General features: G+C 40.9%; 1 protein-coding gene across 1 annotated transcript in view; it reads left to right on the top strand.

Moving 5' to 3' along the window:
- The window catches only part of AP-2mu (adaptor protein complex 2, mu subunit), a 67,906-nt gene that overhangs the window by 29,779 nt on the left and 17,691 nt on the right, over positions 1-20,436 (top strand). Inside the window, exons 9-11 of the mRNA XM_071662986.1 lie at positions 3,539-3,674; positions 7,121-7,218; positions 14,270-14,381. Coding sequence (XP_071519087.1) covers positions 3,539-3,674; positions 7,121-7,218; positions 14,270-14,381 — 346 coding nt within the window. The remainder of the gene's footprint in view (positions 1-3,538; positions 3,675-7,120; positions 7,219-14,269; positions 14,382-20,436) is intronic.

Genomic DNA, 20,436 nt, shown 5'->3' with positions numbered 1-20,436 from the left:
ACATCCTCGATAAAAATTTTTCACTGCTTCTAACAACTTGCCTCCCACACCATATATTCTTAATACCTTCCACAGAGCATCTCTATCAACTCTATCATATGCCTTCTCCAGATCCATAAATGGTACATACAAATCCATTTGCTTTTCAAAGTGAAAATTTATGATGTAAAAAAGAGGATTTCTCACCCCCAGTAAGTTAAGTAACCCAAAATGAATTGGTTAGAGTACATGTCCATGGAGCAAATCTTAGAAAAATAGCTTAGCATGTCAGATTCTTAGCCAGAGAATTTATGATAGGTCAGTGGATGAGTGTCAAGTGATAGAATGTCACGGGGAAAAATTCTTTGTAAAAAACATTAGTCTGCCTTCCACTCAAGTATTTCCTTTTATATCCAAGACTGAGTGAAACTCCATTTTAATCTTTTTATTTTGAAGCAGTTGGTGCCCATGCACCTGGGCATGAGAAGAAAGATCATGAAAGGCAAGTGTTTTGGTAGCAGCTGAGTGAGTGTGTTAATAGTTTTGATGCATGAGACCGGGTTATAGTGATGGGTGATTTGAATGCAAAGATGAGTAATGTGGCAGTTTAGGGAATAATTGGTGTACATGGGGTGTTCAGTGTTTTAAATGGAAATGATGAAGAGCTTGTAGATTTGTTTGCTGAAAAAGGACTGGTGATTGGGAATACCTGGTTTTAAAAGAGAGACATGCATAAGTATACGTATGTAAGTAGGAGAGATGGCCAGAGAGCGTTATTGGATTATGTGTTAATTGATAGGCTCGTGAAAGAGAGACTTTTGGATGTTAATGTGCTGAGAGGTGCAACTGGAGGGATGTCTGATCATTATCTTGTGTAGGTGAAGGTGAAGATTTGTAGAGGTTTTCAGAAAAGAAGAGAGAATGTTGGGTGAAGAGAGTGGTGAGAGTAAGTGAGCTTGGGAAGGAGACTTGTGTGAGGAAGTACCAGGAGAGACTGGAGAGACTGGGTGCAGAATGGAAAAAGGTGAGAGCAAAGGATACAAGGGGAGTGGGTGAGGAATGGGATGTATTTAGGGAAGAAGTGATGACTTGCGCAGAAGATGCTTGTAGCATGAAAAGCGTGTGAGGTGGGCAGATTAGAAAGGGTAGTGAGTGGTGGGATGAAGAAGTAAGATTGTTAGTGAAAGAGAAGAAAGAGGCATTTTGATGATTTTGCAGGGAAATAGTGCAAATGACAGGGAGATGTATAAAAGAAAGAGGCAGGAGGTCAAGAGAAAGGTGCAAGAGGTGAAAAAGAGGGCAAATGAGAGTTGGGGTGAGTTAGTATCATTAAATTTTAGGGAGAATAAAAAGATGTTTTGGGAAGAGGTAAATAAAGTGTGTAATATGAGAACAAATGGGAACATCGGTTAAGGGGGCTAATGGGGAGGTAATAACAGGTAAGTGGTGATGTGAGGAGATGGAATGAGTATTTTGAAGGTTTGTTGAATGTGTTTGATGATAGAGTGGCAGATATAGGGTGTTTTGGTCGAGGTGGTGTGCGAAGTGAGAGAGGTTGGGAGAATGATTTGGTAAACAGAGAAGTAGTAGTAAAAGCTTTGCGGAAGATGAAAGCTGGCAAGGCGGTGGGTTTGGATGGTATTGCAGTGGAATTTGTTAGAAAAGGGGGTGACTGTGTTGTTGACTGGTTGGTAAAGATATGTAATGTATGACTCATGGTGAATGACTCATGGTGAGGTGCCTGGGGATTGGCGGAATGCATGCATAGTGCCATTGTACAAAAGCAAAGGGGATAAAGGTGAATGTTCAAATTACATAGGTATAAGTTTGTTGAGTATTCCTGGGAAATTATATTGGAGGGTATTGATTGAGAGGGTGAAGGCATGTACAGAGCATCAGATTGGGGAAGAGCAGTGTGGTTTCAGAAGTGGTAGAGGATGTGTGGATCAGGTGTTTGCTTTGAAGAATGTATGTGAGAAATACTTAGAAAAGCAATTGGAGTTGTAGGCATATGATAAGAGTTGATAGAGATGCTTTGTGGAAGGTATTAAGAATATATGGTGTGGGATGCAAGTTGCTTGAAGCAGTGAAAAGTTTTTATCGAGGATGTAAGGCAGGTATACGAGTAGGAAGAGAGGAAAGTGATTGGTTCTCAGTGGATGTCGGTTTGCGGCAGGGATGCGTGATGTCTCCATGGTTGTTTAATTTGTTTATGGATGGGTTTGTTAGGGAGGTGAATGGAAGAGTTTTGGAGAGAGGGGGCAAGTTTGCAGTCTGTTGTGGATGTGGGGGCTTGGGAAGTGAGTTAGTTGTTCGCTGATGATGCAGCTCTGGTGGCTGATTCGGGTGAGATACTACAGAACCTGGTGATTGAATTTGGTAAAGTGTGTGAAAGAAGAAAGTTGAAAGTAAATGTGATTAAGATCAAGGTTATTAGGTACAATTGCGAGGTAAGTTTGAATGGAGAAAAACTGGAAGTGAAGTGTTTTAGATATCTGGGAGTGGATTTGGCAGTGGATGGAACCATTGAAGCGGAAGTGAGTCAAAGGGTGGGGGAGGGGGCAAAAGTTCTGGGAGCGTTGAAAAATGTGTGAAAGGTGAGAGCATTATCTGGGAAAGCAAAAATGGGTATGTTTGAAGGAATAGTGGTTCCACCAATGTTATGGTTGCGAGGCATGGGCTATAGATAGGGTTGTGTGGAGGAGGGTGGATGTGTTGGAAATGAGATGTTTGAGGACAATATGTGGTGTGAGGCAGTTTGATTGAGTAAGTAATGAAAGGGTAAGAGAGATGTGTGGTAATAAAAAGAGTGTAGTTGAGAGAGCAGAAGAGGATGTTTTGAAATGGTTTGGTCTCATGGAGAGAATGAGTGAGGAAAGATTGACAAAGAGGATATATATCAGAGGTGGAGGGAACGAGGAGAAGTGGTAGACCACATTGGAGATGGAAGGATGGAGTGAAAAAGATTTTGAGCGATCGGGGCCTGAACATGCAGGAGGGTAAAAGGCATTCAAGGAATAGAGTGAATTGGAACGATGTGCAGTCGGTAGATTGAATCAGGGCATGTGAAGCGTCTGGGGTAAACCATGGAACGTTTTGTGGGGCCTGGATGTGGAAAGGGAGCTGTGGTTTCAGTGCATTATACATGACAGCTAGAGACTGAGTGTGAACGAATGTGGCCTTTGTTGTCTTTTCCTAGTGCTACCTCACGTGCATGTGGGGGGATGGGGTTGTCATTTCATGTGTGGTGGGGTGGCGACAGGAATGAATAAAAGTAGCAATTATGAATTATGTACATGTGTATATATGTATATGTCTGTATGTATACATATGTATACGTTGAAATGTATGGATATGTATATGTGCGTGTGGACGTGTATGTATATACATGTGTATGTGGATGGGTTGGGTCATTCTTTTGTCTGTTTTCTTGCGTGACCTTGCTAATGCGGGAGACAGTGACAAAATTTAATAAAGATATAAATAGATATAATTTTGAAGCAGTCCACTGCAGTCCATCCTTTATTAAGACTACATTTTATTGGCATTTTCTCAAAAGGTACCGTACAACAAAAGACATCTCCTTGCCATTCAGGGTTATCCCTTTGGTACGTGAGGTTGGACGCACAAAAATGGAAGTGAAGGTTGTCATTAAGAGCAACTTCAAGCCCTCACTGTTGGCACAGAAAATAGAGGTAGGTTTGGTAAGGAATTATAGTTTAGCTTGTACACTCCATCTCTTACTGATGTTTTGATTTTGGTGACTACACAGTGTGCAAGCCTCTGTTGTTGATAAAACTCAGTTTAAAAAGGCAAGCTTTTAAAAGATTGAAATTTTTGCTTACATTGCCTGATTATTGCTGTCCAGTAAATCCCAGCCATGATCTTTCATGCTTTTCATGAGTAGGCCTCAGTTTTCAAACACTTTTTTTGCCATCTATTTTTTTCTGTTAATACATACTTTACTAATCTAACCTTTTAAAGATTTCTGTTTTCAGATGTTAGTGTTCAGTCAGAAAATGTTATTGATGTACATTTTGGGTATTTTTCTCACTAGTTGTTAGTATATGTAGGCACATATGCTCTGGGATAAGTGGAGACTTGTAGTGGCCACCTCATTGATGGAATTTTATGCAGGGAACAGGTTTCAGAAGTATAGTTAGATAGATAGTTATTACACAGTTCCCCCTTTTCAAAAATTGGTTGAACTAGGTAGTAGTTGGTAGGCAGTCAATGACCATGGAGGTGTATTACCAGTCAACCCGCCTAGGTATTGGGAGGATTAGTGATCGCTGCTTAGTGAGCCAGAACTTTAGTTGTCAAGTTGCTCTCCTCTGACCCAGGTAGCTGTCTTTTCTTTCTGCCTCTCCCACATGTGGACTGCTGGCATTCTGTCCACAAACATACAAGCTACCCTTGTCATACATTCACCTGATAACACTTAACTCGTACAACTTATTCTTTGTGACTAGATATTCCTGTGGTGAGCACCATGCACTAGCCATGCCTTTTGGCACAGTGGTGAAGCAGTAGATAGAAACAGTAGGTAGGAACATTTAGGCAGGAGTATTAGGTAGAAACTTTTGGTAGTAGTACTCGGTAGGAGCATTAGGTAGTAGTAGCCAGTAGGAACATTAGGTATGAGCCTCTGCATGCACTGCACTAGAGTTGCCCTCTGCCAGTGGTCTGTTAAGGGTGAGTCACTAAAGGCTAAGAAGCGCCACTGGACTTTACTGGTTATGAAGACTTTATTGCCATTGCTGCCACCTTGAGGGAGTTCCAATTGGAACAGACATCAGAGATATAGATAGATAGGTAATAAATTGGTTGATGCAGCCCTCATTATTTGGTTTTTCACTTTTTTATTTAATGATTGATTGAACATGCTCAGCTGTTCAAACATGTTTTGAATGATTATTAAGGGAAGATTTAAGATGGGTATGTTTGAAGGAATAGTAGTTCCAACAATATTATGTGGTTGTGAGGCAATGTGTTGGAAATGAAATGTTTGAGAGCAATATGTGGTGTGAGGTAGTTTGATCGAGTAAGTAATGAAAGGGTAAGAGATATGTGTGGAAATAAACAGTATGGCTGAAAGAGCAGAAGAGGGCTTGTTGAAATGGTTTAGACATATGGAGAGAATGAATGAGGAAAGGTTGACAAAGAGGATATATGTGACAGGTTAAGGGAAAAAAGGAAAGTGGGAGACTAAATTGGAGGTTGAAGGATGGATTGGAAAAGATTTTGAGCAATTGGGGCCTGAACATACAGGAGGGTGAGAGGCATGCAAGGAATAGTGAATTGGAACGATGTGGTATACTAGGGTGGATGTGCTGTCAATGCACAGAGCCAGGGCATGTGAAACATCTGGTGTAAACCATGGAAAGGTCTGTGGGGCCTGGATGTGGATAGCTGTGGTTTCAGTGCATTACACATGACAGCTAGAGACTGAGTGCATGTATATGTTGATATGAATATATAAATGTCTGTGTATGGGCATTTATGTATATATATATATAAACCCCTGGGGATAGGGGAGAAAGAATACTTCCCACTTATTCCCTGCGTGTCGTAGAAGGCGACTAAAAGGGAAGGGAGCGGGGGGTTGGAAATCCTCCCCTCTTGTGTTTTTTTTTTTTTTTCCAAAAGAAGGAACAGAGAAGGGGGCCAGATGAGGATATTCCCTCAAAGGCCCAGTCCTCTGTTCTTAACGCTACCTCGCTAATGCGGGAAATGGCGAATAGTAAAATATAAGAATGAAGATATATATTTTTATACATATTTGCCTTTTCCTGCATTAGTGAGGTAGCATTAAGAACAGAGGGCTGAGCCTAAGAGGAAATATCCTCACTTGGGCCCCTTCTCTGTTACCTTTGGAAAAATTATAACGAGGGGAGGATTCCCAGCCCCCCGCTCCCTCCTCTTTTAGTTGCCTTTTGCAGCACACAGGGAATACGTGGAAAGTATTCTTCTCGCTGGAGGGAGGGGATGCTATTTCATGTGTGGCGGGGTGGCGAGGGGAATGGATGAAGGTAGTAAGTATGAATATGTACATGTGTATATATGTATATGTCTGTGTACATATATGTATGCATATGTGCATGTATGGGTGTTTATGTATATATATGTGTATATGAGTGGTTGGGCCATTCTTCGTTTGTTTTCTTCTTTGTTACATATACTTTAAATGTATGCATTATTCTCTCTTGGTTCATTTTTAGACACTATCATCAGACAGCAGCACACATAAAATCTTATCAGGTCCTTCAAAAGTTATCTTATACCCTATTTTGGAAGCTTCTCATATAGTTTCCAGAAGATTCTCCACAAAGACCCCAGTAGATTCTTGTTCCTCTAGCAGATTTTTATTGTTGCTCTTAGTAGAGTCCCTTGAGAACTTTTGGTAAATTTTTTTTTTTTTTTTTTTTTCCCCCCCAAAAAAGAAGGAACAGAGAAGAGGTCCAGGTGAGGATATTCCCTCAAAGGCCCAGTCCTCTGTTCTTAACGCTACCTCGCTATCGCGGGAAATAGCGAATAGTATGAAAAAAAAAAAAAACTAAGCAGACTCCTCAGAGTTCTTCAAGAAGGTTACTGTGAGACTGTAGTAGATTCCTTTTATTACTTTCTGTAAAGTGCTTTGGTTGTTTGGAGTAAATTCTTATTGTTAGTTCTAGCAGGCCTTGCTGAGTACTTTTAGCAGATTCGTCCTGTTGCTCCCAATAGACTGGTTTGAGTGTTTAGATGAAACTCTTATTATTCTTAGCAGACCCTGTTGAGTGCTTTTAGCAGCTTCTTCAGGTTACTCTTCTTGATATGCCCAGTATACTACTTTGTTTCCAGTAGGTTCGTCTTTGTTTTTGTGGCAGTCTCATCTGTGTTCCTCCTGAAGGTTCCTCAGAATGTTGACTTCACAAACTGTGGAATGCTGTTGGATGAGCATGGTGTTTTGGAATGTTTTGGTTTGAATGTAATGGTTTAGGTAATATATTGATGAAAAAGTACTTTTAAAGCCTGTAAATGTCAGATTATTATAAACAAGTTTGTTATAATACAGGAAGAAGACTCCTGTAGCAGATCTAGTTTTTTAACAGAATTATCTTTTCTGCTCTTGACTATTTAGAGATGATTTTTTCTTTATCAGGTGCGGATTCCAACTCCTCTCAACACATCAGGCGTCCAACTAATATGTATGAAAGGGAAAGCCAAGTATAAAGCATCAGAAAATGCTATTGTGTGGAAGTAAGTGATTCAGTTTGTATAATCACTATGTTTTTCCTGAGCTTGATCTGCTTTTTCATAAGAGTCTTTAATAAGCTCCATGTTTCATACTGTAACTGCTCAAGGATAATTATAAAAAAAATACTGTAGAAATTTGATACATTCTTGTTGGTATGTACACAGCCAGTTTTCTCTAAAGTTTTGGCAGTTTGACAGTTTGCACATGGAAGGCATCCTACCTAGACAGTGACCATCCCTCCCTGAGATGGCTGGCCTGTGAAATTCACTTATCAGGAAGTTGGAAAATGTGTTATTGTGTCAAGTGCTGAACAGCAGCAGAAACTAGCATTTGAAATGTCAGTGATGTAAATCTGTTTGTGGAACAAGGTTGTAAGCCACTGTCTTGCAACCCTCTTACACATTTAGAACAGCTAGTAGGCTTTGTGAGACTTAGCACTGCAGATAGTTCCCACAGTAATAGAAATTTAAGTATTTGATTAATGAAAATGTGTTGACAATATGAGCCAAGATGTGCTTCTTGGAGAAAAGAACTTGGCCTAGACGTTTACTTCTGCTTTTTAGTAAGCTGCTTTTCAGGTGTACTAACTGCCCAGAGATTTTATGTTTAGATTGGCCAGGTATCTGATATCAGATGGCAAGGGCAGGGCAATAAACTTTTTTCACTGACTGACCTCTTTTGTAGTTGGTGAATCATGCCTAAAATAACTTGCAGAGCTGTTCTGACCTATAGGTGTTAATGTTTGTGTAAATACTTATATGTTATGTTTTCAGAAGACCTTTGGTTGTGTTTGTTTTTTCATTTCAGTTGTACTTTTCTATTTGAGCAGTTATCTTTCTCTTCCTCACATATCTCAATATAACTCAGATGTTTTTTCTAAGTGTTATGACCTGTCCCTTTTTAAAAGGTAGGGTTTTCCTCCTCAAAAAATCTTCAATTATTCTTACTCTCTTGCCTTTGGCAAAAATGAAAAGCTTGCACACCAATGAAGCAAGTATTACTTAGTTTCATTGAGAAAGAGAATGAAATAGTATAAGAATTCTTTTGGAGTCATACATAAGTGGAGTAGTAAAAGGACAGCAGCATGAAAATACTAAAGCAGGTACTGAGATGGTGACCCAAACAGGGTGTGTCAGAATGGTTTGAATTGTGTATATGGACATGAGTGAAGAAAGAATGACAAAGAGATTGAATATGTAAGAAGTGGAGGAGGCAAAGGGAGGAGGAAGACTGAGGAAGTAATGGAAGGATGGAGTGAAGAAGGCGTTGGGGGTAGCGGGACTTGAACATTCAAGATGGTGATAGGGATGCATTGGCTAGCAAAAATTAGATAATTTTGGTGTGTGGGGTAGGTGTTGTGCTATCATTGGGTTTAACCAGTTTGTTCACTTCCTCCTGAGGCTACCTTATTAAGATAGGAAATGCAGTTAGGTATATAAAATCTTTATTATATCATTATTGTTTTTTTTTTTTCCAAAGGAAGGAACAGAGAAGGGGGCTGGATGAGGATGTTTCCTCAGAGGCCCAGTCCTCTGTTCTTAACGCTACCTCGCTGACGCGGGAAATGGCGAATAGTATGAAAGAAAAAGATTCTTTTTTTTTTTTTGTCGCTGTCTCCCGCGTTTGCGAGGTAGCGCAAGGAAACAGACGAAAGAAATGGCCCAACCCACCCCCATACACATGTATATACATACGTCCACACACGCAAATATACATACCTACACAGCTTTCCATGGTTTACCCCAGATGCTTCACATGCCCTGATTCAATCCACTGACAGCACGTCAACCCCGGTATACCACATCGATCCAATTCACTCTATTCCTTGCCCTCCTTTCACCCTCCTGCATGTTCAGGCCCCGATCACACAAAATCTTTTTCACTTCATCTTTCCACCTCCAATTTGGTCTCCCACTTCTCCTCGTTCCCTCCACCTCTGACACATATATCCTCTTGGTCAATCTTTCCTCACTCATTCTCTCCATGTGCCCAAACCATTTCAAAACACCCTCTTCTGCTCTCTCAACCACGCTCTTTTTATTTCCACACATCTCTCATACCTTTACCACACATTGTCCTCAGACATCTCATCTCCAGCACATTATTTGTATTTATTATACTTGATCGCTGTTTCCTGTGTCAGCAAGGTAGTGCCTGGAAACAGGCAAAGAATGGCCCATCCACTCATATACATATATATCTAGGGAGGTGAATGTAAGAGTTTTGGAGAGAAGTGCAAGTATGCATTTTATTGTAGATGAGAGGGCTTGGAAAGTGAGTCAGTTGTTGTTCACTGATGATACAGCAGTGGTGGCTGATTCGGGTGAGAAACTGCAGAAGCTGGTGACTGAGTTTGGTAAAGTGTGTGAAAGAAGAAAGCTGAGAGTAAATGTGAATAAGAGCAAGGTTATTAGGTTCACTAGGGTTGAGGGACAAGTCAGTTGGGAGGTAAGTTTGAATGGAGAAAAACTTGAAGAAGTAAAGTGTTTTAGATATCTGGGCATGGATTTAGCAGCGGATGGAACCATGGATGCGGAAGTGAGTCACAGGTTGGGGGGGGGTCTAGGAGCATTGAAGAACGTGTGGAAGGCGAGAACATTATTTCAGAGAGCAAAAATGGGTATGTTTGAAGGAATAGTGGTTCCAACGATGGTATATGGTTGTGAGGCATGGGCTATAGATAGGGTTGTGTGGAGGAGGATGAATGTGTTGGAAATGAGATGTGTGAGGACAATATGTGGTGTGAGGTGGTTTGATCGAGTAAGTAATGAAAGGGAAAGAGAGATGTGTGGTAATAAAAAGAGTGGTTGAGAGAGCAGAGGAGGGTGTATTGAAATGGTTTGGTCACATGGAGAGAATGAGTGAGGGAAGATTGACAAAAGAGGATATATGTGTCAGAGGTGGAGGGAACGAGGAGTGGGAGACCAAACTGGAGGTGGAAAGATGGAGTGAAAAAGATTTTGAGCAATCGGGGCCTGAGCATACAGGAGGGTGAAAGGCATGCAAGGAATAGACTGAAGTGGAACAATGTGGTATGCCGGGGTGGATGTGCTGTCAACTGATTGAACCAGGGCATGTGAAGCATTTGGGGTAAATCATGGAAAGTTTTGTGGAGCCTGGATGTGGAAAGGGAGCTGTGGTTTTGGTGCATTACACATGACAGGTAGAGACTGAGTGTGAACAAATGTGGCCTTTGTTGTCTTTTCCTAGTGCTACCTCATGTGCACGCTGGGGGAGAGGGGTGCCATTTCATGTGTGGTGGGGTGGCGACGGGAATGGATGAAATCAGCAAGTATGAATGTGTACATGTGTATATATGTATACATATATGGATATGTCTGTGTAAATATGTATACATATATGGATATGTCTGTGTATATACACATGTATGTACATAAACACCCACACATGCACATATAATATATTCCTATACATTTCAGCATATACATACATAGACATATACACATATACATAGACATATACTCATGTACATATTCATAATTGCTGCTTTTATTCATCCCTGTCACCACCCTGCCACTCATGAAATTGCACACACACACCGCGAGTGTGCGAGGTAGCGCTAGGAAAAGACAACAAAGGCCACATTCGTTCACACTCAGTCTCTTGCTGTCATGTGTAATGCACTGAAACCACAGCTCCCTTTCCACATCCAGGCCCCACAAAACTTTCCATGATTTACCCCAAATGCTTCACATGCCCTGGTTCAATCCATTGACAGCACGTTGTCCCCATTATACCACATCGTTCCAATTCACTCTATTCCTTGCACGCCTTTCACCCTCCTGTATGTTCAGGCCCCGATTGCTCAAAATCTTTTTCACTCCATCGTTCCACCTCCAATTTGGTCTCCCACTTCTCATTCCCTCCACCTCTGACACATATATCCTTTTTTGTCAATCTTTCCTCACTCATTCTCTCCATGTGACCAAACCATTTCAATGTACTCTCTTCTGCTCTCTCACCCACACTCTTTTTAATACCACTTATCTCTCTTAACTTTTTATTATTGACTCGATCAAACCACCTCACACCGCATAGTCCTCAAACATCTCATTTCCAACACATCCACCCTCCTTTGCACAACCCTATCTATAGCCCATGCCTCGCAATCATATAATACCATTATTGGAACTACTATTCCTTCAAACATGCCCATTTTTGCTCTCCAAGATAATGTTCTCGCCTTCCACACATTCTGCAACACTCTCAGAACCTTTGCTTCCTCCCCCACCCTGTGGCTCTCTTCCGCTTCCATGTTCCATCTGCTGCTAAATCCACTCCCAGATATCTAAAACACTTCACTTCATCAAGTTTTTTCCATTCAAACTTGCCTCTTAATTGACCTCAACCCTACTGAACCTAATGACCTTGCTCTTATTCATATTTACTCTCAAATTTCTTCTTTCACAAACTTTACCAAACTCAGTCACCAGCTTCTGCAGTTTCTCACCCAAATCAGCCACCAGCACTGTCATCAGCGAACAACAACTGACTCGCTTCCCAAGCCCTGTCCTCCACAACAGACTGCATACTTGCCCCTTTCCAAAACTCTTGCATTCACCTCCCTAACAACCCCATCCATAAACAAATTAAACAACCATGGAGACATCATGCACCCTGCCACAAACCAACATTCACTGGGAACCAATCACTTTCCTCTCTTCCTTTTTCTTTCTTTCTTTTAAACTATTCGCCATTTCCCGCATTAGCGAGGTAGCATTAAGAACAGAGGACTGGGCCTTTGAGGGAATACCCTCACCTGGCCCAATTCTCTGTTCCCTCTTATGGAAAATTAAACTGCAGAAGCTGGTGACTGAGTTTGGTAAAGTGTGTGGAAGAAGAAAGTTAAGAGTAAATGTGAATAAGAGCAAGGTTATTAGGTACAGTAGGGTTGAGGGTCAAGTCAATTGGGAGGTGAGTTTGAATGGAGAAAAACTGGAGGAAGTGAAGTGATTTAGATATCTGGGAGTGGATCTGGCAGCGGATGGAACCATGGAAGCGGAAGTGGATCATAGGGTGGGGGAGGGGGCGAAAATTCTGGGGGCCTTGAAGAATGTGTGGAAGTCGAGAACATTATCTCGGAAAGCAAAAATGGGTATGTTTGAAGGAATAGTCGTTCCAACAATGTTGTATGGTTGCGAGGCGTGGGCTATGGATAGAGTTGTGCGCAGGAGGATGGATGTGCTGGAAATGAGATGTTTGAGGACAATGTGTGGTGTGAGGTGGTTTGATCGAGTGAGTAACGTAAGGGTAAGAGAGATGTGTGGAAATAAAAAGAGCGTGGTTGAGAGAGCAGAAGAGGGTGTTTTGAAGTGGTTTGGGCACATGGAGAGGATGAGTGAGGAAAGATTGACCAAGAGGATATATGTGTCGGAGGTGGAGGGAGCAAGGAGAAGAGGGAGACCAAATTGGAGGTGGAAAGATGGAGTGAAAAAGATTTTGTGTGATCGGGGCCTGAACATGCAGGAGGGTGAAAGGAGGGCAAGGAATAGAGTGAATTGGAGCGATGTGGTATACCGGGGTTGACGTGCTGTCAGTGGATTGAATCAAGGCATGTGAAGCGTCTGGGGTAAACCATGGAAAGCTGTGTAGGTATGTATATTTGCGTGTGTGGACGTATGTATATACATGTGTATGGGGGGGGTTGGGCCATTTCTTTCGTCTGTTTCCTTGCGCTACCTTGCAAACGCGGGAGACAGCGACAAAGTATAAAAAAAAAAAAAATTATTATTATTATTATTATTATTATTATTATTATTATTATTAGTATTATGATTATAAGTGACATATAACTTATGTTGGAAAGAGGGGCAAGTATGAAGTCTGTTGTGGATGAGAGAGCTTGGGAAGTGAGTCAGTTGTTGTTCGCTGATGATACAGCGCTGGTGGCTGATTCATGTGAGAAACTGCAGAAGCTGGTGACTGAGTTTGGTAAAGTGTGTGAAAGAAGAAAGTTAAGAGTAAATGTGAATAAGAGCAAGGTTATTAGGTACAGTAGGGTTGAGGGTCAAGTCAATTGGGAGGTAAGTTTGAATGGAGAAAAACTGGAGGAAGTAAAGTGTTTTAGATATCTGGGAGTGGATCTGGCAGTGGATGGAACCATGGAAGTGGAAGTGGATCATAGGGTGGGGGAGGGGGCGAAAATCGTGGGAGCCTTGAAGAATGTGTGGAAGTCGAGAACATTATCTCGGAAAGCAAAAATGGGTATGTTTGAAGGAATAGTGGTTCCAACAATGTTGTATGGTTGCGAGGCGTGGGCTATGGATAGAGTTGTGCGCAGGAGGATGGATGTGCTGGAAATGAGATGTTTGAGGACAATGTGTGGTGTGAGGTGGTTTGATCGAGTATGTAACGTAAGGGTAAGAGAGATGTGTGGAAATAAAAAGAGCATGGTTGAGAGAGCAGAAGAGGGTGTTTTGAAATGGTTTGGGCACATGGAGAGAAGGAGTGAGGAAAGATTGACCAAGAGGATATATGTGTCGGAGGTGGAGGGAACGAGGAGAAGTGGGAGACCAAATTGGAGGTGGAAAGATGGAGTGAAAAAGATTTTGTGTGATCGGGGCCTGAACATGCAGGAGGGTGAAAGGAGGGCAAGGAATAGAGTGAATTGGATCGATGTGGTATACCGGGGTTGACGTGCTGTCAGTGGATTGAATCAGGGCATGTGAAGCGTCTGGGGTAAACCATGGAAAGCTGTGTAGGTATGTATATTTGCGTGTGTGGACGTGAATGTATATACATGTGTATGGGGGTGGGTTGGGCCATTTCTTTCGTCTGTTTCCTTGCGCTACCTCACAAACGCGGGAGACAGTGACAAAGCAAAAAAAAAAATAACTTTCATTGTTTATTTATTAAATTTTTTAATGTCTAGTATAAAATACTTCATGGCAGTCAACATTCAGAAATGTTGAGTAGATTTGAATTCAAGACATTGTTACTAATGGTGCCGAGCATTGTGTAAGAGTAGTCAAGAAGGTGAAGTTATTAAGGAGAAAATTTTGTATTATCAGCTATTTTGCTTTTTGCCTTCAGGATAAAGCGAATGGGTGGAATGAAGGAATCTCAAATTTCTGCTGAAATAGAGTTGCTGCAAACAGATACTAAGAAAAAGTGGACCAGACCTCCTATCTCAATGAATTTCGAGGTAAGAGCTTTTATTTAGCTGAATATCTGCATGGCAAGCATATATTACCTTTGAAACTTATGTTCACGTTTTAAGGTTTTAGTTAGATGTGGGAGTACTTAAGTCTTGTGTAATGTCCCCATGGCAATTTTGTTTTTATGATGAAGCATTATGTGAAATGGGCTAATATGACTTGTTTAAACCATAATGTCCTTGGAGTATAAACCATATTATGACAGAATGGAGGAATAGTAACAGCTGTTATGTTTAGATAATGCAATCTGTTGTAACAGTGTCGGCATATGAGGTGTGTAGAATGTTTAAGAATTTTAAGTAAGTGTCCTTGGATATGTTTAGAATAAATGTGAATTTTATGAATAATTTTTGTTTGAAAGACATTGACTTTGTCACTGTAATATGTTGAATAATGAAGGATTTAAAATGAATAGGCTTGGGTATTTGGATGTAGTGTAAGAGAATGTAGGTGGGAAGACACAAGGTAAGTTTATAATAAAGTGAGAAAGAAGAGGGGCTTAAGATTCTTTATTAATTGGAAAAAGTTTTGTATGAATTGCTAGAAGACTCCTTGATGGAATGTATTTTCCAAGTTTTCTTTATGGATGTAAAACTTTCCCTTTGTTATGTTTACCACATTACTAGAACACTGCAGAACTCACTGGTGTGCAAGTTTTCATGGAATTATGAGAATGAGTATGGTAAATTTAAAATTAAGTCAAGAAAGTTTGATAAAAGTTACTTGGATGAACATTTGGTGAGATGGTGCTCCCCTTGTAGAACTTGTATTACATAGATTGCTGTTGAAGCTTTATGACAGATTAGTTTGAACTTTGAAAGGATTGAGATCATTAGTGTCTGTTCACCTTTTTTTTGATGCCTCTCCCGACTGGAACTCCCTCAAGGGGTTGGCCATGGCAATAGAATCTCCGTAACTAGTAAACTCCAGTGCAGCTTCTTAGCCTTTAGTGCCTCACCTTAATAGGCTACTGCCAGAGGGCAACTCCATTGCAGGGTTTGGAGAGGCTCCAACGTATTGTTGTTACAGACTACTACATAATGCTCTTGCCTAATTTTCCTACCTAATACTTCTACCTGATGCTCCTGCTTGAATATTCCTACTACTTCCTCCATCTACTGCTCCTACTGTTTTGCCAAAAAGCAGATCTAGTGCAGGAAAATCTAGAGTGTCGAAGAATGAGCTGTGTGAGTTACATAATGTCAAGTGTTGTGCATGACAAGATGTATGTTTCTGGACAAAATGCCAGTGGTCCATATGTAGGTGAGGCAGAAAGAAAAGACAGCTACCTGGATCAGACAAGAGCAGCTTGATAGCCTCTGAAGTGCTGGCTCACTATGCAGCTGTCACTAGCGCAACTGATACCCAGGTGGGTAGTACTGGTTATATGCCTCTCTTGTTGTTGGCTGCCTACCAACCACTACCCACTAAATCAATAGTGTTTCAGTTGATATTGACATATGTGTACAAAAAAGGTTATGTCATGAGTATACTTAGAGAGGATTATATTGTTCAGAATGAGGATATGTAAGCAGTAATCATAGCTTTTTTGACATTGTCTGTTTAGTAGAAACTCCAGGACGTGACTTCTAATTTCTAATAAGAATTTCTTTGGATTGTAGAGGAGTAATGTGTTGTTAAATGCATTTTTCATTTGCAATCATTAGCTTCTATGACAAGAAATTTAACTGTGAAACTCTGCAACAAATGAGTCTCTCAGTGCCTTAGCACACTGGCCCATCTTTACTAAGTCAATCAAATATGATTAATGTTGTACAAAAATCTATAATTATAGTTTTACTGTAATTGTTATAGATTAGTGTGAAAAATTATAATGACATCTTCTATGTGTATTTTAACTTTTTTTCTCTTGGAAAAACTCCTTTTCTGTTAGGTGACTTGCATCGATTGTATATTGTCATTGCCCTTCTTGATACTTGAATAGCATGTGGTTTCAGGATGTCCCATCATATGATGTCTGTTTAGCCACCTTATTATTATGCATCTTTGCTTTTTCTTTTTATATTACTGTCCTGCTTCGGAGGAGTGGGTTTATACATGATTGCATATATCTGTTTGCCTCTTTGTTTCTTTGAACCATTTTGTTTTTAAAATTTTCAGAAACAATGTAACACGGGATCTTTTATTTTCATGTCGCCTTTGCTTAACTTGCTGAGTTTAGTGAGGCAAATTTTTTTTTTTTAATTTTCCAAAAGAAGGAACAGAGAATTGGGCCAGGTGAGGGTATTCCCTCAAGGCCCAGTCCTCTGTTCTTAACGCTACCTCGCTAATGCGGGAAATGGCGAATAGTTTGAAAGAAAGAAAAGAAGAAAGAAATGTAGGAAGCACTGTAAACCAAATTACTTTTTTGAAAGCCATGGAATTTCATTTTACATATGGGAAGCTATTTATATTTTCGGATATAAACCAAACTGTGTCACATTATTCTGAAAATGTTCTACTTACGGTAAACACTGTCCTAAAAAAAATGCTAAAGATGTCTTAGCAACCATACAATAACATAAGCTCTTAAGATTTGTTTTGTATGTTTTGCATGGCATTTGGGGATTATAGTACAGCAGTTTTATTGTGGTGAGAGTAGTGTGCTTATGGTGAGCACAGGTAAAAAAAAAAATTGTTAGGTTTCTCAGCAGCATACAGCAAAGGATCATAAAGTTTGGTATGTAGCCTTAGCATGACATTTTATGTTAGCATGAAAAATGTATTGCATCATGTAAAGAATATATTACACTCATAGTAAGTGCTGTCACCAGAGTTTGGGTGACTTTCTTAGAAGCCATGCAATAGCAAGTTTTTTAATGTGGTGTATCTTTTAGTGCACCAAGTTTTAGAGCTAGTTAAAACTGAGGTGTGACACATGTAAGCACTTAAGAGCATGGTAACCTCTGACTTGAGTGAGGAGGTGGGTATTAGAAAGCTGATAGCGTAGTTTTTGTTCAGTTTTAGTTTAACTGTATAATTCTTTTAGTATGGGGCTAGAAGTCCTCCCCTTCTATGTTTTTGCTTTCTTGGGGTAGGTGCAGAGGAGGGAGCCAAGTGCAAATATTGGGGTTTAATTCTGCTCTTCCTGACATTATCTCTCTTGGGAAAGAATCGAGTCTTAAGTGCAGTGTTATATTTTATTATATACTTGATTGCCGTTTCTTGCATCAGCGAGGTAGCGCCAGGAAATAGATGAAGAATAATCCACCCACTCGTATACACACACAAATATATATTCTTTTTATACTGTTTGCCATTTTCCGCTTTAGCGAGGTAGCGTTAAGAACAGAGGACTGAGCCTTTGAGGGAATATCCTCACTTTGCCCCCTTCTCTGTCCCTTCTTTTGGAAAATTACAAACGAGAAGGGAGGATTTCCAGCCCCCTGCTCCCTCCCCTTTTTGTCGCCCTTTATGACACGCAGGGAATAGGTGGGAAGTTTCTTTCTCCCCTATCCCCAGGGATATATATATATAAATGCTCATACATGCACATATATATACATACATATACATATCAATATGTACATACATGCTCAGACACATATATATATTTTTTTTATTTTTTATTTTGCTTTGTCGCAGTCTCCCGCGTTAGCGAGGTAGCGCAAGGAAACAGACGAAAGAATGGCCCAACCCGCCCACATACACATGTATATACATACACGTCCACACACGCAAATATACATACCTATACATCTCAGTGTACACATACATATACACACACAGACATATATATATATACACATGTACATAATTCATACTGTCTGCCTTTATTTGTTCCCATCGCCACCCCGCCACACATGGAATAACAACCTCCTCCCCCCTCGTGTGTGAGGTAGCGCTAGGAAAAGACACCAAAGGCCCCATTCGTTCACACTCAGTCTCTAGCTGTCATGTAATAATATACCGAAACCACAGCTCCCTTTCCACATCCAGGCCCCACAGAACTTTCCATGGTTTACCCCAGACGCTTCACATGCCCTGGTTCAATCCATTGACAGCACGTCGACCCCGGTATACCACATCGTTCCAATTCACTCTGTTCCTTGCACGCCTTTCACCCTCCTGCATGTTCAGGCCCCGATCACTCAAAATATTTTTCACTCCATCTTTCCACCTCCAATTTGGTCTCCCACTTCTCCTCGTTCCCTACACCTCTGACACATATATCCTCTTGGTCAATCTTTCCTCACTCATTCTCTCCATGTGACCAATCATTTCAAAACACCCTCTTCTGCTCTCTCAACCACACTCTTTATTTCCACACATCTCTCTCGCCCTTACATTACTTACTCGATCAAACCACCTCACACCACATATTGTCCTCAAAATCTCATTTCCAGCACATCCACCCTCCTGCGCACAACTCTATCCATAGCCCACGCCTCGCAACCATACAACATTGTTGGAACCACTATTCCTTCAAACATACCCATTTTTGCTTTCCGAGATAATGTTCTCGACTTCCAAACATTCTTCAAGGCTCCCAGAATTTTCACCCCCTCCCCCACCCTATGATTCACTTCCACTTCCATGGTTCCATCCACTGCCAGATCCACTCCCAGATATCTAAAACACTTCCTCCAGTTTTTCTCCATTCAAACTTACCTCCCAATTGACTTGACCCTCAACCCTACTGTACCTAATAACCTTGCTCTTATTCACATTTACTCTTAAATTTCTTCTTTCACACACTTTACCAAACTCAGTCACCAGCTTCTGCAGTTTCTCACATGAATCAGCCACCAGCGCTGTATCATCAGCGAACAACAACTGACTCACTTCCCAAGCTCTCTCATCCCCAACAGACTGCATACTTGCCCCACTTTCCAAAACTCATGCATTCACCTCCCTAACAACCCCATCCATAAACAAATTAAACAACCATGGAGACATCACACACCCCTGCCACGAACCAATCTTTTTCCTCTCTTCCTACACGTACACATGCCTTACATCCTCGATAAAAACTTTTCACTGCTTCTAACAACTTGCCTCCCACACCATATATTCTTAATACCTTCCACAGAGCATCTATATCAACTCTATCATATGCCTTCTCCAGATCCATAAATGGTACATACAAATCCATTTGCTTTTCTAAGTATTTCTCAAGATACATTCTTCAAAGCAAACACCTGATCCACATATCCTCTACCACTTCTGAAACCACACTGCTCTTCCCCAATCTGATGCTCTGTACATGCCTTCACCCTCTCAATCAATACCCTCCCATAGAATTTACCAGGAATACTCAACAAACTTATACCTCTGTAATTTGAGCACTCACTCTTATCCCCTTTGCCTTTGTACAATGGCACTATGCAAGCATTCCGCCAATCCTCAGGCACCTCACCATGAATCATACATACATTAAATAACCTTAGCAACCAGTCAACAATACAGTCACCCCCTTTTTTAATAAATTCCACTGCAATACCATCCAAACCTGCTGCCTTGCCGGCTTTCATCTTCCGCAAAGCTTTTACTACCTCTTCTCTGTTTAGCAAATCATTTTCCCTAACCCTCTCACTTTGCACACCACCTCGACCAAAAACACCCTATATCTGGCACTCTATCATCACACACATTCAACAAACCTTCAAAATATCCACTCCATCTCCTCACATCACCACTACTTGTTATCACCTCCCCATTAGCCCTCTTCACTAAAGTTCCCATTTGCTCCCTTGTCTTACGCACTTTATTTACCTCCTTCCAAAACATCTTTTTATTCTCCCTAAAATTTAATGATACTCTCTCACCCCAACTCTCATTTGCCCTCTTTTTCACCTCTTGCACCTTTCTCTTGACCTCCTGCCTCTTTCTTTTATACATCTCCCACTCATTTGCATTTTTTCCCTGCAAAAATCGTCCAAATGCCTCTCTCTCCTCTTTCACTAATAATCTTACTTCTTCATCCCACCACTCAATACCCTTTCTAATCAACCCACTTCCTACACTTCTCATGCCACAAGCATCTTTTGCGCAAGCCATCACTGCTTCCCTAAATACATCCCATTCCTCCCCCACTCCCCT

This window comes from Panulirus ornatus, chromosome 6, assembly GCF_036320965.1.
Source record: "Panulirus ornatus isolate Po-2019 chromosome 6, ASM3632096v1, whole genome shotgun sequence".
Taxonomy (NCBI): domain Eukaryota; kingdom Metazoa; phylum Arthropoda; class Malacostraca; order Decapoda; family Palinuridae; genus Panulirus; species Panulirus ornatus.
This window is presented reverse-complemented; position numbering and strand designations above follow the sequence as displayed.